This window comes from Parus major, chromosome 9 (assembly GCF_001522545.3).
Source record: "Parus major isolate Abel chromosome 9, Parus_major1.1, whole genome shotgun sequence".
Lineage (NCBI taxonomy): Eukaryota > Metazoa > Chordata > Aves > Passeriformes > Paridae > Parus > Parus major.
The window spans coordinates 5615226-5628833 of record NC_031778.1 but is presented as its reverse complement, the minus strand read 5'-3'; the positions used below and the strand labels follow the sequence as shown (position 1 = coordinate 5628833).

Below are 13608 nucleotides of genomic sequence, written 5' to 3'. Positions count from 1 at the left end.
CAGATTGATGACCTGTACCACAGTCCTGTGCTTCTGCTGCTGGAACATGGCAATAGAGCTGCTCAGGGCATGTGAAAATCAGCCCTGCAGCACCAGGAGAGCCCCTGGGTCCTGTTCCCCTGCCAGCTGGGCTGTGGGCTCAGCAGTGACTGGGGTGTGCTCTTCCAGCCTGCAGATGAGGGTCTGGGATGAGCCTGGGGATGATGCACCACTGGCTGGACAAGAGCACAGGGCAATGGCAGGGCTGAGAGCTGGCTGGCCATGCTGTTCCCTTCAGTATTCCTCAAATGTACTCTCCAGTCACCTCCTGCAGCTCCTGAATGGAGTTTCCAATTTTGACCCAGGCACACTAATTTATACTGATGTTGTTATCTACTGAGTTTTGCTAATTACTGATTTTTCCCACCACTTTGTGGGATTATTCTGCTGTCCCTGTGCGTGTGCAGCATATTTAACTCCGCAGTTGTAGCTTCCATTTGCAGTTCCATTCCAGAGGGAAAAAAAGACCTAAAAAGAATCAGAATTGTCATATCCTGTGATTCAACTGCAGCTTTGCATTTCTTCATACAGGATCCAGTTTATGGAAAAGGGAAACTTGGAGAAATTCAAGGACTTGTTCTGGGAATGCTTGACACTTTTAACTATGAACAAGTAAGTTGCCTGTGTTTCTCTTCTGTCCACTGCTGCATGCAGAGTTATTTTAGCTGCCTGGCCTACTGCTCTCTCTCATTTCTGTCTGCAGGACAAAGTCAACAGACATGTGAGTGATTTCTGTGTGATTGGGGGATGGGAAGGGTATTTGGTTTGCTCACAGATTGCAAGTGAAGGGATTGACAGGTACATGGTGAACACCTCTGCAGCTCAGTTCTGTGTTAAATGTACCAGAAGGATAAACATCTGCTTTTTCTCCAGCTCATCCTGCAGTTAGGGATTCAAAGGCACAAACCTGATATGTTTTGTCTTTATATGCAGTTTTAAATAACAGATTTTTAAATTAGGCTGGTTTTACACTTCCAAGTGATAATGCTGCACTTCCTTTGTGACCTAGTGAGATTTCCTCTTAGTCCAGTCCCAAATCCCAGACAGTCTCCACACTTCAGCAGTTTTCTGAAACTCCTGTCTCCCTAAACAAGATGCACAGTGTTCCACCAAGCCCCTCTCCCCCATCATGAGGCAGTGCCATCCCATCTGCTGCTCAGGGCAGGCTGCCACGCACCAGCAGCTAATGCAGAGACACAATGGGAAATAGCTTTGTTGTGGAGGCTGAACACCAGGAGCTTTTATCTGTGTTTGGGTTCTTGCAGAAGGTCTGGGCAGCTCCTGCCCCCTGTCCCTGCCTGGCAGCTCTGAGACAGGCCGTGTCCCCAGATGGGATCCTCTGGGGCAGCCTTTTGCAGCTGCTGATGGATCAGGGAGCAGAGCCCCTGTGCCTGAGAGAAACTGGATACTGGAAGCTCAGGGTGGTTCTCTGGGCTCTTTGAAAATGAGCATCTATTGGGAAGTACAAGCGAATTAGCAGTTCAGTGGATTTTTTAAAGACTTTAATTGCCATAGTGCATTTGAGCTTTGATTTTTATTAGCATGTTTCCCTTAACATGGGGATATAAGCAGTGTAAGCTTGCCAGGTAGAAGGGAAAAAAAAGGAGGTTTGATGTGGAAGATGACAAAATGAACCTGCCATGCCTCTCTTAATGCTCTTGGGCAAAAGTCAATACAGGACTTGTCTATTTGAAAGTGCAGAGGAATTGCTCCATTAAGGTGTGATGAAAGGATACATGTTTTGAGGTCAGTGGATATAAAGTATAGGAGGAGAAGGGATTTTATTGGGTTGTTTCTGCTCTTAGTGAGCTGCTAAGCTGCTTGTTCTGAAGAACTGCTTGGTAGGGACTATCTGCAGTCTGGAGGTGACAAGACTGACCTACTCTGTGTGTTGTCTTCCCCACAGACCCTTCTAGAGACAACCACGAGCCTTTTAAACCACGATCTTCACTGGTCCCTATGTAACCTGAGAGCCTCTGTCACCAGAGGCCTTACCCCAAAGCAGGATTACTGCTGCATCTGTCTCCAGCAGTACAAAAGAAGGCAAGAAACTGCTGATGAAATCATTGTTTTCAGGTAAAGTTAAGAGGTGGGGTTGCAGCTTCGATCATGTTAATAGTTTTAAAAGGGGAAACAAATCCACTGGTTGGCTTGTTCGAGTAATGATCTGTATTCTAGGGAGCACATCTCCCTGCTGCCTTGCACTGTGAGAGGGCTGGCTAATCACACCCATCAGAGCCTACTTTGCATGCAGCCAGCTCTGCCTGGCTGGGAGTAATCGCCTCCCAGTTCAGGAGCTGGCTGTCAGTTTTCTGTCCCCTCTCTCAGCAATGTGCTTTGGGCACTGCAACACCTGGGCTCATTTGTGTATTTGTACATCTTGGATTTGCCACAGCCCTGGCATCTCCCATGTGCTGTCTGTGCCCAGGTGTCTGTAAAATGAGGTGAAATCCTTGTTACCTTGGTGTTACAGTCTGTAGCAGTATCAGCAAATGGGCACCAAGTGTTGATTCTGTGAGTCTGGAAATCAACAGGAGGGTGAGGATACATTGCTGATCTGCTGATACCCAGATACAGCCCCTTCCCCTCCACCATGCAGAGCTCAGGAGGTGCTGCCCTGCTTCCCAGCACTGACTTCTCTCTCCCCAGCTGTGGCCATTTGTACCACTCACTGTGCCTGCTGAGCAAGGAGTGTGGGGTGGTCACCAAGGGCCTCATGAGGTGGATGTGCTACAAATGCAACTCGAGCAACAAGGGAGGGAAGCTGAGTGAGAACTTCTCAGAGCTGAAAAAAGGGACTGCAGCATCCCTGGCACAGGTGGGTTTTGTGAGGTGGTTTCTTGTCAGGTAAACTTTCATCATCATTCTCTCTGTCTATGCTTCCAGACAAGACTCTGATCAGTTCCTGTCGCACTCTCAGCAGCTAATTGGTCACTTTTCTGAATATTTACTTTGGTGGGGGTACAACTCTGGAAGTCATGTAAATCTGTTCATCTAGAAAGTCTAGGAGCTTGTGTAAGGGGCAGCTGGATGCTTGCAGCTGCTTGTGTGGACAATTCCTGTAAAATTATTTTTAGGTATGTTTTGTATAAAACTTAGATTGAAAGCTGGCACATTCCTTGTGACTGGATTGTGGAGCCTCTGTTCCACCTTCCTAGCAGATAATCTGGCTCTGGATAAAAGGACTGGGATTGATTTGACTCATTAAGTTGCTTGCACAGTATTTTAAGAAGCTTGAGTGTAACCAAGATTGATGCAGCTGGATTTGGGTAAGAGAACAGAGAATTAATTTCTATTTATTGTCAGTATTTGTGCACTAAAGTTTCATCATCACTAATTGAAACTGGAGTACAGCCTCAAATATGCATGGAGCTGTCTTTTCCCTGGGCTGGTGCTGTGGATGGTAAGCCCCCATGGCAGGTGGTTTGTAGGGTTGTCTTAAGGGGTGTTGCATTTGGGCAGCTGAGCTCTGCTGCTCCATGCTCCAGTGGCCCCTGGGTGAGGATTTGTTCCCAACAGCCTTGGGGTACTTTGGGCATTTGTCACCGTAGGGATGTGCACAGAGCAGCATTTTCACTCCTGGAGTCAGAATAATTCAATCTTGGAGTATGTTTTTATAGTAGTACTTTGGTTTTGTTCTAGCAGATGATTTCAATTGCTGCCAAACCCATCCCAATCAAAAGCTGGCTAAGGGCCTTGGTCAGCTGCTGCACTCACAGGAGAGGCTTCCTGCTTGAGGGAGATGTGGGGAAAGGGAATCTTGCAGGCCTGTGTGGAGCACCCTGCAGTCTCTGCAGTCAAGGCTGTGTTAGTCTTTAATTAGGTGACAGCAGCAAAGCTTTCCCAGGAGCTTGGAAATCAAGCGTGGTCCAACCAGGCTGAGCAGTGTGTGTGTCCTGTCCTGCTGCAGTGGGATGTGGGCAATGCATCTGAGGCTGGGAAGGTTCAGCAGCCCCACATCTCACCCTCTGCACTCCTGCCCCAAAGGAGTGGGCGTAAAGGGGAGTGACTGGCTGGGGTGTAGTTTAAAAACTAAAGGCAGAATTAAGTACTAAAACTTTACTCATCATTCAAGTGCCTGACACTTGATTCCAGTGCTTTGTAAACTGGGTTATCCCTGGGTTACTCTTGGGCAGTCAGTTAGGGAGCCCCTGTGGCTCCCCTTTGACATCAGCCTGACTTACCCTGTAGAGAAAGAAGAGGAAAATGTTCCACATGCCATGGCAGTGATTGGAGTAAGGAGGAGAAGGTGCTTCCTTCTATTGAACTGATGAAGCTGAAGGGCTGGCTGGGACTCAGGGCCTAAAGGGAGATGTGGAGAGACTGGATGGGGAAGGTTTACAGCATGGATCATCTAGTGCTAGCTGGAAAATGTCCATCCCAGGCCATCCCAGTGCAGGATGGTGCCCTGCTGCTTCTCTGCTGCTGTCACATGCTCTTGGCAGGGAAGTTACGGCATCCTGTGCTCCATTCACACAGCCTGGCCCTGGGCTGGGTTCAGCAGAGCCCCAGCACTGCTCAGGCCCCCAGCTTCCTCCTCCCTGTGTCCCAAGTCTGTGATGTTCCTCACATATTGAAATTACAATATTTAACTGTTGTACTCACATGTGATCAAACTGTTGCACAGTCACATCTTAAAAAAGCTGAGTATATTTAGACTTGGCAGTAGACTGGAGAATCTCCAGTCTTTTTCCTGTAGGAAATACGTTTGCTGAACAATCACTGCTCAGCAGTGTTAATTAACCCTGGGGAAGGGTAACAATTCCTCTGGCCCTGCGTGGGCTGTTGCAGAGTGGACTTTCTGTGCTGGGGTAATGCTGGGAATGCCAGCTGGGGGAGATGGGGCTTCTCTGGGTCTTCTCTTGACTCTGTTGGCCCTGGTCAGACCCAGAGCTCTGGGTTGAACAAGCTGCTCTGGTTCCACAGCTGGTGTTTGTGAGCAGGAAATCCTGAGTGAGGTCCTGCTAACAACATTTCCCTCCTGAGAGTTAGATCTGGGGCTTCCAGGCCCTTCTGCACAGAGATCTGCAGAGGGAGGGTGATTGGTTCCAGCCCTGTCCTCCCTTGATCCCAGAGAGCAAACTCCAGAGCTTCTGGACCTCTTCTGCACAGAGATCTGTGGGGAGGGTGTTTCCCTGTAGCCCCTTTGAAGACCCTGAAAGCTTATTCCTCTCTCGGCAAAATCTAATATGGTGATCTTCAGCTGAGGTATTTATTTTCTTAGGAAGCCTTGAATTAGGAGTAGAGTCATACTGAGAAATGCCACTGAGCATCTGGAGTGCATTTCACAGCACTAATTCTGCCCTGCCCAGGCAAAGGCTGTCAGTTTGAATTGTGCAGTGTGGCTGAGATGTGTATGTGAAGTGACAGCCCAACAGACAGCGCTTCCTCTGCCTTGTGCTCTGTGTGTGATGCTGGGGCCATTCCCTGAAAGTGGGGAGATGGAGAGATGCTACAAGCCAGCATTGACCCATTATGGGGTCAGAGACAGCACAGATTTAAGTGAAACCTGGCTGGGATGAGGGCTTGGCACACTCTGCCTCAGCCAAGGGGAGCAGAAAGAAGGGCACAGGGGATTTTCTTTCTTCTGATTCTGCTACCAAAAGTTTGTGCTTTCTGTGTTACCCCTGAGTCTCACTGGCTTCCCAAGGCTAATCCTCTGGGGCTGGATGATCATCTGTCCTGCCCTCCCTACCTTGGAGCATACACCCTAATGAGAGTTAAAAGAAATGGGAGCTTGTTTTGATGGTGTGTCTCTAATCCGCTTGCAGAGCTGTGTGTTTGTTGTGGTGTGTGGAGCTCACTGAGGCGTGGGGGTGAGGGCTCAGCAGCTGGGCCACTGCCTGCATACCTGCAGGAAAGGCTCCGGGTGGCTCAGGCACCGATTCCCAAAACTCATTTGCCTCATTTCAATGAGAAAATGTTTTCCATTTATTCTGCCAGCCTACGCACTGGAGATCAGGGAGAGGAAGAGTCTTGGCTGCTGGGCCATAAGCTCTGCCATGAACCCCTGAGCTGCCATGCTCTGGTTATTCCGTGCCCGAGGAGTTCCGAGCATGCTGTTGTTGGAGCTGTCCAGATGGCAGATATGTTTTATTCAGGAGTTTAATCCTGTCAAGTCACGCCAGGACGGACAATGGACTTGATCCATAGTTAATCCAGTTTGTCAGGCTCTACCTTTGGGCTTTGTCCTACAGTTTTCCCGTGTCCCTCCCTATGACAGCCTTCCAGAGCCTTGGGAACAACTCCCACATGTGAGAGGCTGGGTACCACATCCTTCATGTGACCTTAAAGGTCCCTCTGTACCACCTGCTTTCTGTTGGGCAACAGTGAAGTTTTAGGATGGGTTTTTTCACCTAAACTTACTTTAGAGCTCAACAGATGTTACACTACCTCCATCCATCAGGAGACAGAGCCAGTGTTATTGTTTTCAGGGTAACAGTGACCATCAGTTATGAACTCCTCTTCAGCAATATAAAAAACTTCCAAGGGGTTTGTAACTTCGAAAATATCCAGATGTGATCCCCACCCCCAGTAACACCATAGAGATAATTAGTGTTTTACACAGTTACAAGAATTCTCCTCTGTGGAGAATGTTCCCATGTGCAAATTAAGTCAGCAGACATCCAGTCCTTTGGCTTTGGAGATGGATTTCTTCACTTCAGCAGTACACAGGAAATCCATGTGAGGAAGGAACTGGAGACACAGAACATCTCTGATTGCTTGTAATGGAAACAATAGTGATCTAGTAAGAAGAATACTGAGTGCAGGTGTCTTTGTGAGTGGGTAGAGGAGGACTGGCACCAAAGCTAAAACTGCAAACAATACAAAGTGAAAAAGACTGATTTTAAAACCAGAATTACTCTGTAGCAGCTTTTAAATCTAAATTTACTGTTTTCTTGAGCTTTTCATGCTGGAGGAGTTGGGTGAGTTTTGTTGTTTTGTGGGGGTTTTTTTGAGAAATATCAGAGTGAATTGTATCTCCTGGCTTTCCTTCAGAGCAATCTGCAGCCTGGCAGAACGCTCCTTCCACTGCCTACAATCCAAAGACTCTGGGGTCTGTGAGATGCTGGCAGGGGGCAGGGACAGCTGATTCCAAACTGCCAGGAGCAGTGAGACCAGGATTACCTGGGGAAGGGTCATGGCCTGGTTAAGTGCAAAGATGGCAAAATTGTGGTGGAGAATCTCAGCTTGACTTTACATCTCAGTTTCTAAGAAACTATTCCTATGGTCTGATGAAAATTTCCTCCCTTTATAATAAAACATTCCAGTCTGGGAGGATGTGTAGGACAGACTCACTCGAATGCAGTGGCAGCTGCTGGGCTGCAGCAACCTGTGGATGTTCCCATAAACTGCAGCAGTCCCCATTGGCAGTGGTTCTGTAAGCTGAACTGGTGCCCCACAGCCCAGGGTGTGTCCATCAGGATCCAGCACTGCACCAGGGAAGGGCAGGAGGTGCACAGAGGGGCCTGGGAGCAGGGGCATGTCCCAGGGGAGGTGTTCCTTGAGCTGGGCTGGCTCCTGCTGCTGCTGGAAGGGGGATGGCTGTTCCCCTCTGTGATTCCAAGCTGAGAAATAACCAGCTGGCCAAGGCTAAGGGTGCAGCTAACTCCTACCTTTGATGTTCCTCTGAAGGAGGGGAGTGAAATAAAGGCAAGCCAAGGCTTTGGCTGTTCGTAGTCCCTTGGTGGGAGGGTAGGAGAGGGACTGTGCCAGTGGTGCTGGCTGTAGCTGAGGGTACAGCAGCTGTTCTGGACAGCCCCTTTCAGGAAAGCAGGGGAGTGTCTGCTAAATGCCATCGGTGGGAAGCTGCAGTTCCCATGACCCCGTGGCACAGGGAGGGCAACATTGTGTGGTCTGCATGTGACATGAGAAAAGACAGGTTTGGGCAGCTCCAGCTGAGCTCCTGGGGCCAGAGCTGGGCTGGGCATGTTCAGAGCCTCCCAGATACACAGCAGTGCCAGGCTGCTCCCAGGGGTCAGGGGGAATGAAGGGGATGGGAAACAGAGGTGTTCCCATGGGTTTTCTGTAAGGTTTGGGGTCACATTATTGATTATCTCCTGCTGCTGGCAGGAGATGTCACTAACCCTTACACCAAGTAGGATTTCTTCCCTCTTCTGTGTGTCTTTTATATAGGACTTGAGGGAGTGGCTGGAGCTGTGTCAGTGCAGGGTTAGGCTGGATATCAGGAAAAGATTCTTCCCCAGAGGGTGGTGGGGCACTGACCAGGCTCCACAGGTAATGGGCATGGCCCCAAGGCTGCCAGAGGTCCAGGAGCATTCAGACAGCACTCTCAGGCATGGAGGGGATTATTGAGGTGTCTGTGCAGAGCCAGGAGTTGAATTTGATGATCCTTGTGGGACCCTCCAGTTTGGGAAATTGTGTGATTACTTTCCCTTTCTCTCACCAACTCCTGCCCTTGAGAGAACACAGCACCTCCTCAGCCTTCTGTGCTTGGCCCTGTGGGACCTGTTCAACAGCCTCTTGGCTCATCTCTAGAAAAATAATTCTCTGCATGAGGCCTCTGAACTCTCAGATGCAGGTGCTGAGCTCAGCCCAAGCACAGGCCTGTTGGGCATCATTTTTCACATGTAATCCGTGTGCTGCCATGCTTCCTTCAGAGCCTGCTGGATGAGAAATGAACACCCTGTCTGCTGGGCCATGGTGTCCAATGTGGATGTGTTGGCGTTGTGTTTGTCTAATTAACTCTGGGCAGGGTTATTGCTCCTTTGGCTGAAGGCATCAGTAGCAGTCCAAGGGAATATCCCAGCAGTGCCTGGTGTAGGCAGGAGCAGCTACCCCAGAGTGTGAATGGGAGCACAGGGATGTGCCTGTGTGCTTCCCTGTCTAACACAGGGTGCCCTCCTCACCCCATCACTGCAGTCTCACGTGGCTGCAGCACTGACTCTGTCAGAGCACAAACAGACCTGTGCTCTCACAGGCCCTGAGTGGGAGGCTTGCTCCTCAAGTTCAGCTAAGTTCAGCTGGAAATAAGAGACATCTGCCTTTCCCCTGGTGCTGCCGAGGAGTGAGAGGCCAGGGCTGTGTGACAGAGACTGCCTGCTGGGGAGGCTGCTCTGCTGCAGCCACCCGGGGCTGTTGGCTGCCTCCAACGGGGAGCAGGCAGGGCTCACCTGCTGCCAAGCCAGGTGTGTGCTACCACAGGTGAGCTTCTGGAGGCTCTGGGACTGTCCCAGGGCAGCTTTGCCCAGGACCTGCCAGGCTGTTCCCTGTCCTGGAGTCTCACTGGCAGGGCTCTGCAGAGCTTGGCAGCAGCAGCAGAACACTGCTGTTCTCACAGGGACATCCTGAGGTTTCCCTGAAGTTCCTTAACAGCTCAGTAATGTTACTGTCATGGTAGTAACTTTGGGTCTCAGCCTGCCTTGCTCTCTCTTTGGTTGATTGTTCCGGGTTCCTGGGAGCACCCTAAGAACAGCAGGGCCTTTTCTGACAAAAGAGAGTCAGATTTACATTAATTGTCTAGGTTTTCATTAAAGACCTGAATTTGGGTGCCTGTTTGTAAGGCTGATGAGCCATGGTGAAGCAGGGGAGAAAGACCAAGGGTGGGCTTGGTGTCCACTGTCTGTGGGCGCAGCTCTGTAAATGGGAATGTGGAGGGGGTTGTTTTTGTACCTAGGAATCCCAAAACTTTCCCCAGGACTTCTGGCTGAATCTTTGTGTTAAGGGAGCAGCCCCTGGGGCAATGGGGTACTCTGAAGCTCTAACTGATGCAGCAATATCTTTTGTGGAAGGAATGGCAGCTCTGGGATGGGTCTCCTGGCGTGACGGTGCCTCTGCTCAAACTGTTGGGATCTGCTTTGCTTTAAGCACTGGCTGATGATGGAGTTTGTAACTGTTAAATTGAAGATAATTGCAAGCTTGGGAGGGCTGTGTGGTGACTACCAGAGGGGGTGGAATACGTGCAAGAAAAACATGCAATAGAGATTAGCATTACTGGTGGGATCTAGGAGAGCTGGAAAATGAAAAAAGCCTTTTCCTTCCTCCTGGCCAAGATCCTCAGAAAATGAATTGCCTTTCTGAGGTTCTGTGTCTTGTCTGAGGCCTTTCTGAGGGGGTGTGGGGATATGGCTGGAAATGGGTTGGAGGTGCTGAAAGGACCATCTCAGAGCTGGCCAGCCCTGGAGACAGAGGTTGTGATGTGGGGTGAGCCCAGCACCTTCCACTGACACCTGAGTGCTGCTGCTGGACCCCGGGAGCCTCCTGTGGCTCCTGGAGGGAAACATGCCTTTAGTGACATGGTTGAAAAAGGAAAAGGCCTGACAGCAGTTGTTTCCATGACAACAGAAAGAATTGCCTGCAATATTTCAGCTCATCAGCTTGGGAACAGCCTGATTGATAGTTACGTACGCATGGCAGGGAGAGAGCAGGAGAGGGGAGGCCAATTACATTGTATTTTCCTTGCCCTTGAACGCTTCTGGCCACAGGAAGTGTGGAGGGCAGTTTTTCCTTGCTTTTTGCACTTTCGAAGTGAGGATGACCTGTGTGTCCCTGGGAAGCACTGGTACAACCTGCTGGCTGTGAGTCCCTGACCCTCCCTGTCCCAGGCTCCCAGGCTCCAAGCCTATGCCAGGTATGCAGGGAATGGGGACATCTGGCTCTCTGACTGGCAAATAGTTATTTACACTACAGAGAATATCCTGGAGGAGAAGGAGAGAGTTTGACTAATGTTTCCAGCATAAGTGATCTGCGCTCAGGACATTCCTCTCTTCACAGACTAATGATCAAAGGCAAGATGTGCATGGTTTTTGGGATGGTCTCAGAACTACCCAGGCTTCAGGAAATCCATGGGGACTTCAGTGCATTTCCCATTGCCAGAGAGCTTAAAATCAGTGCAGCTTCAGTCAGTACCCACTGACAGGATTGTAGCATTTTTGGTTAGTAGCCCCTGGGAAATGTATTTTGGAGAAGATATTTGAATGTTCCCTTAAAAATAGATTCCCGGAGACAACAGATGCCAGCCTGCTGCTCACGAGGGAGGCTGTTCTTCTGGCTTCTGTTGGGGTTTCTTGATGATGCTTTTGCTTTGCAATATGAGCAGAAGCATTCAAAATAGAAACACTGTGGTGTGATAAATGGAAGAAACCTACAAGAATCTGTGATGCTTTGTCATCTCTCCCTGGGACCTGTAAATGGTGCCATTTACAGCACTTTGTGTGCAGCCCTCTGCCTTTGTGCTCTTGGTGCAGCTCTGGGCCCTCTCTTTGCTTGCACCTGCAGCTACCCCTCTTTACTGGAGTGCACTTGGCCTTGTATCCCACAGCTGGCCACGGGCTTGGGGATGTGGCTGCCCCTGCTGTGACTCACCTTGCCTCCCCCTTTCCTTTCCACCCCTCATTTCCCAGCTTTCAGTCTGTAACACCCCACTAGAGGACGAGATGGGACCTCCTGATGCCATTATAGGATCCCAGTAGTAGTTAATAGTCATTGTCAGAGTCATGGGGTGGCAGGCACAGACAGCCCCTGTCCCCTGGCAGGGTTCTTGTGCCGCCGTGTCAGGCTGGGCAGGGTTGGGACACAGGAAGGGGCTGGGGGAAGCTGCTGCTGCCACCTGGGAAGGAGCCTGGAAAGGCTGATTTGCCATAGAGGCCCATTACTTCTCTTCCCAGCTGGCTGTGAGCGAGTTTTCCTGTGCCTTTTTTCCTTCCTCAGAGGTATCACAGTACCGTCAGTCTCTGCCATCAGGGACAGAGCCCAACAATAACTCACCGTGGATGCAGGGGTGTAACTGTCCTATAATTTTTTTTTCCCCAAACCTGGGCTGCACATAGTGGCTTCATGGCAAGGGAAAGATGGCTGAAAAGACCTCCCAAACAAGTTGTGGAGTAAATGCACCCAGCACAGGAATTAATTTCTCTGTGTAGGAACTGCCTGCTCTACGTGGTTTCTGTAACTTTCTTACTCTCTCTCAGATGAGTTCAGAGTCTGTGTTGGATCCTCAGCAAATCCAAGCTTTTGACCAGCTCTGCCGACTGAACCGAGGCACCTCCCGAGTATGTACCCCCCGTTTTCTTTCTGCTTTTAAACTGATGGTGGGCGTTTTTCATGTTGCCAAGCCAGACATTGGCACTGGCAAACAAGGGCTCTGGCTTTTCTCTAGTGTTTGGTTTAGTGCTGGCACTTGGCTGTGGCACACTGCAAGGCAGCCATGCTGGGGAAGTGACTAGCAGGAAAACCATGGGAATGCCGCTGGCTTTGGGGCTGGGTCCATGGGGTGATCCTTTGTGGATTTGTAACTGTGCTCCCCTCTAGACACCATAGCTCCTGTAGTCACAGGGAACACTCCCTCCTCCTACGACCCTGCTGTCCCAAGGAGAGCGCAGCTCCTTCTGGCCCTGGCATTTCTCTTGTGCCCCCTGCCTCTTTTGGCTGTGGTTGTTGGCACTTTCAGTTCTTTCTGGGTTTGTTTTTCAATTACGTGACTTCAGAGCAACCTGAAGACCCTGGGAGAGTTGTTCAGTTGAGGACTGGTGACCTGCACGGAGCTCTATTGGGTCCCTCGATGTCACACATGCCCTTGGCTTTACCTGGGTTCCGGTTTCTCTCGCTGCAGCAGGGACACAGTGACACCCTGGGCTCTCTGTACCCTGCAGAACGTTCCCAGGGTGACCAGGGGGGGTTTTCCTTGCAGCTGGCTCTCCTGACGGAGCTGGCGCGTGGAGGTGACAAGCACGGGCTGCTCAGTGTTTCCCACGGGGACCCAGCCACCAGCAGTGTCTTCCAGAATGAGAACTTCCAGCTGCACCTGACTCCCCCTCCACTGGCTGAAGAGTAGTGCTCCTGCCCTGGCCAGGCCAGGGCTGCTCCCAGGACCTGGTGCTGGGAAGCCTTCCCACCACAACACAGGCTTTTCCCCCGCACCACATTTCCCAGAACCTGCTGTGCTGAGCCTCGCTGGGCACTGGTGAGTTGTAGCTGGGCGATACCCCAGCTCTGCTTTGGCAGTCCTGGGGCAGCTGGGCTGGAAGCTGGAACTCTGGGACAAACCCCAGCATGCTGAGGCACAGGAAGGGGTGCCTGTGCTCACCCTGGGGCTCGTGGCAGCAGGAACTTTTCCAAGTAACCAAACCAGCTCTGCCCCACTGGAGGAGCCTGTCCTGTGCCCAGCGGCCTGATGTCCCTGTGCTGGTTCTGTGGCTGGGGGCCACACCTGAGTTCTGTGTTCTGCTAAAAGCAGCTGTTCTGGTAAGGCCTGGCCCTGCTGTCTCATGGCAACAGTCATGGGGTCTGAGGGCACAGAATGGGCAAAGTTGGACAAGGCTGAAGAATGCAGGAAATAGCACCTGTGTGAGCAAACTGACCTGCACATGTTCTGCCTACCTATTAAAGAGGCCCTTGGCTGAACTTCCCCGTGTGCCCTGTGCATTTCTGTGGGTGGGCTGCTGGTAAAAGACACATCTTGTGCCTGTGGGTGAAACTTAAACTTCCCCTCTCACCTCGTTGTACCTGTGTTGGGGGTAGGAGGAGTGTGTGTAAAAAAGGTGTCTCAGGCCGTTGGGGGCTGCAAGGGGTAGAGGGTGTGTGTGATGGGCACTGATGGTCACAGACCCT

The 13608-nt window shown here is 50.7% G+C and overlaps 1 protein-coding gene across 9 annotated transcripts in view; it reads left to right on the top strand.

Moving 5' to 3' along the window:
• The window catches only part of VPS8 (VPS8 subunit of CORVET complex), a 72282-nt gene extending 58877 nt beyond the window's left edge, over positions 1 to 13405 (top strand). For 5 of the 9 annotated variants that reach the window (XM_033516632.1, XM_033516633.1, XM_033516631.1 and 2 more), the window contains 5 exons: positions 571 to 651; positions 1946 to 2115; positions 2689 to 2857; positions 11970 to 12050; positions 12689 to 12832. In XM_033516632.1, the coding sequence (XP_033372523.1) occupies positions 571 to 651; positions 1946 to 2115; positions 2689 to 2857; positions 11970 to 12050; positions 12689 to 12832 (645 nt within the window). Of the gene's footprint in view, positions 1 to 570; positions 652 to 1945; positions 2116 to 2688; positions 2858 to 11969; positions 12051 to 12688 lie in introns of those variants that run through there. The other 4 variants (XM_015637307.2, XM_015637305.2, XR_004498667.1 and 1 more) reach the window with 3 other exon arrangements.
• Positions 13406 to 13608: the final 203 nt, after the last annotated feature.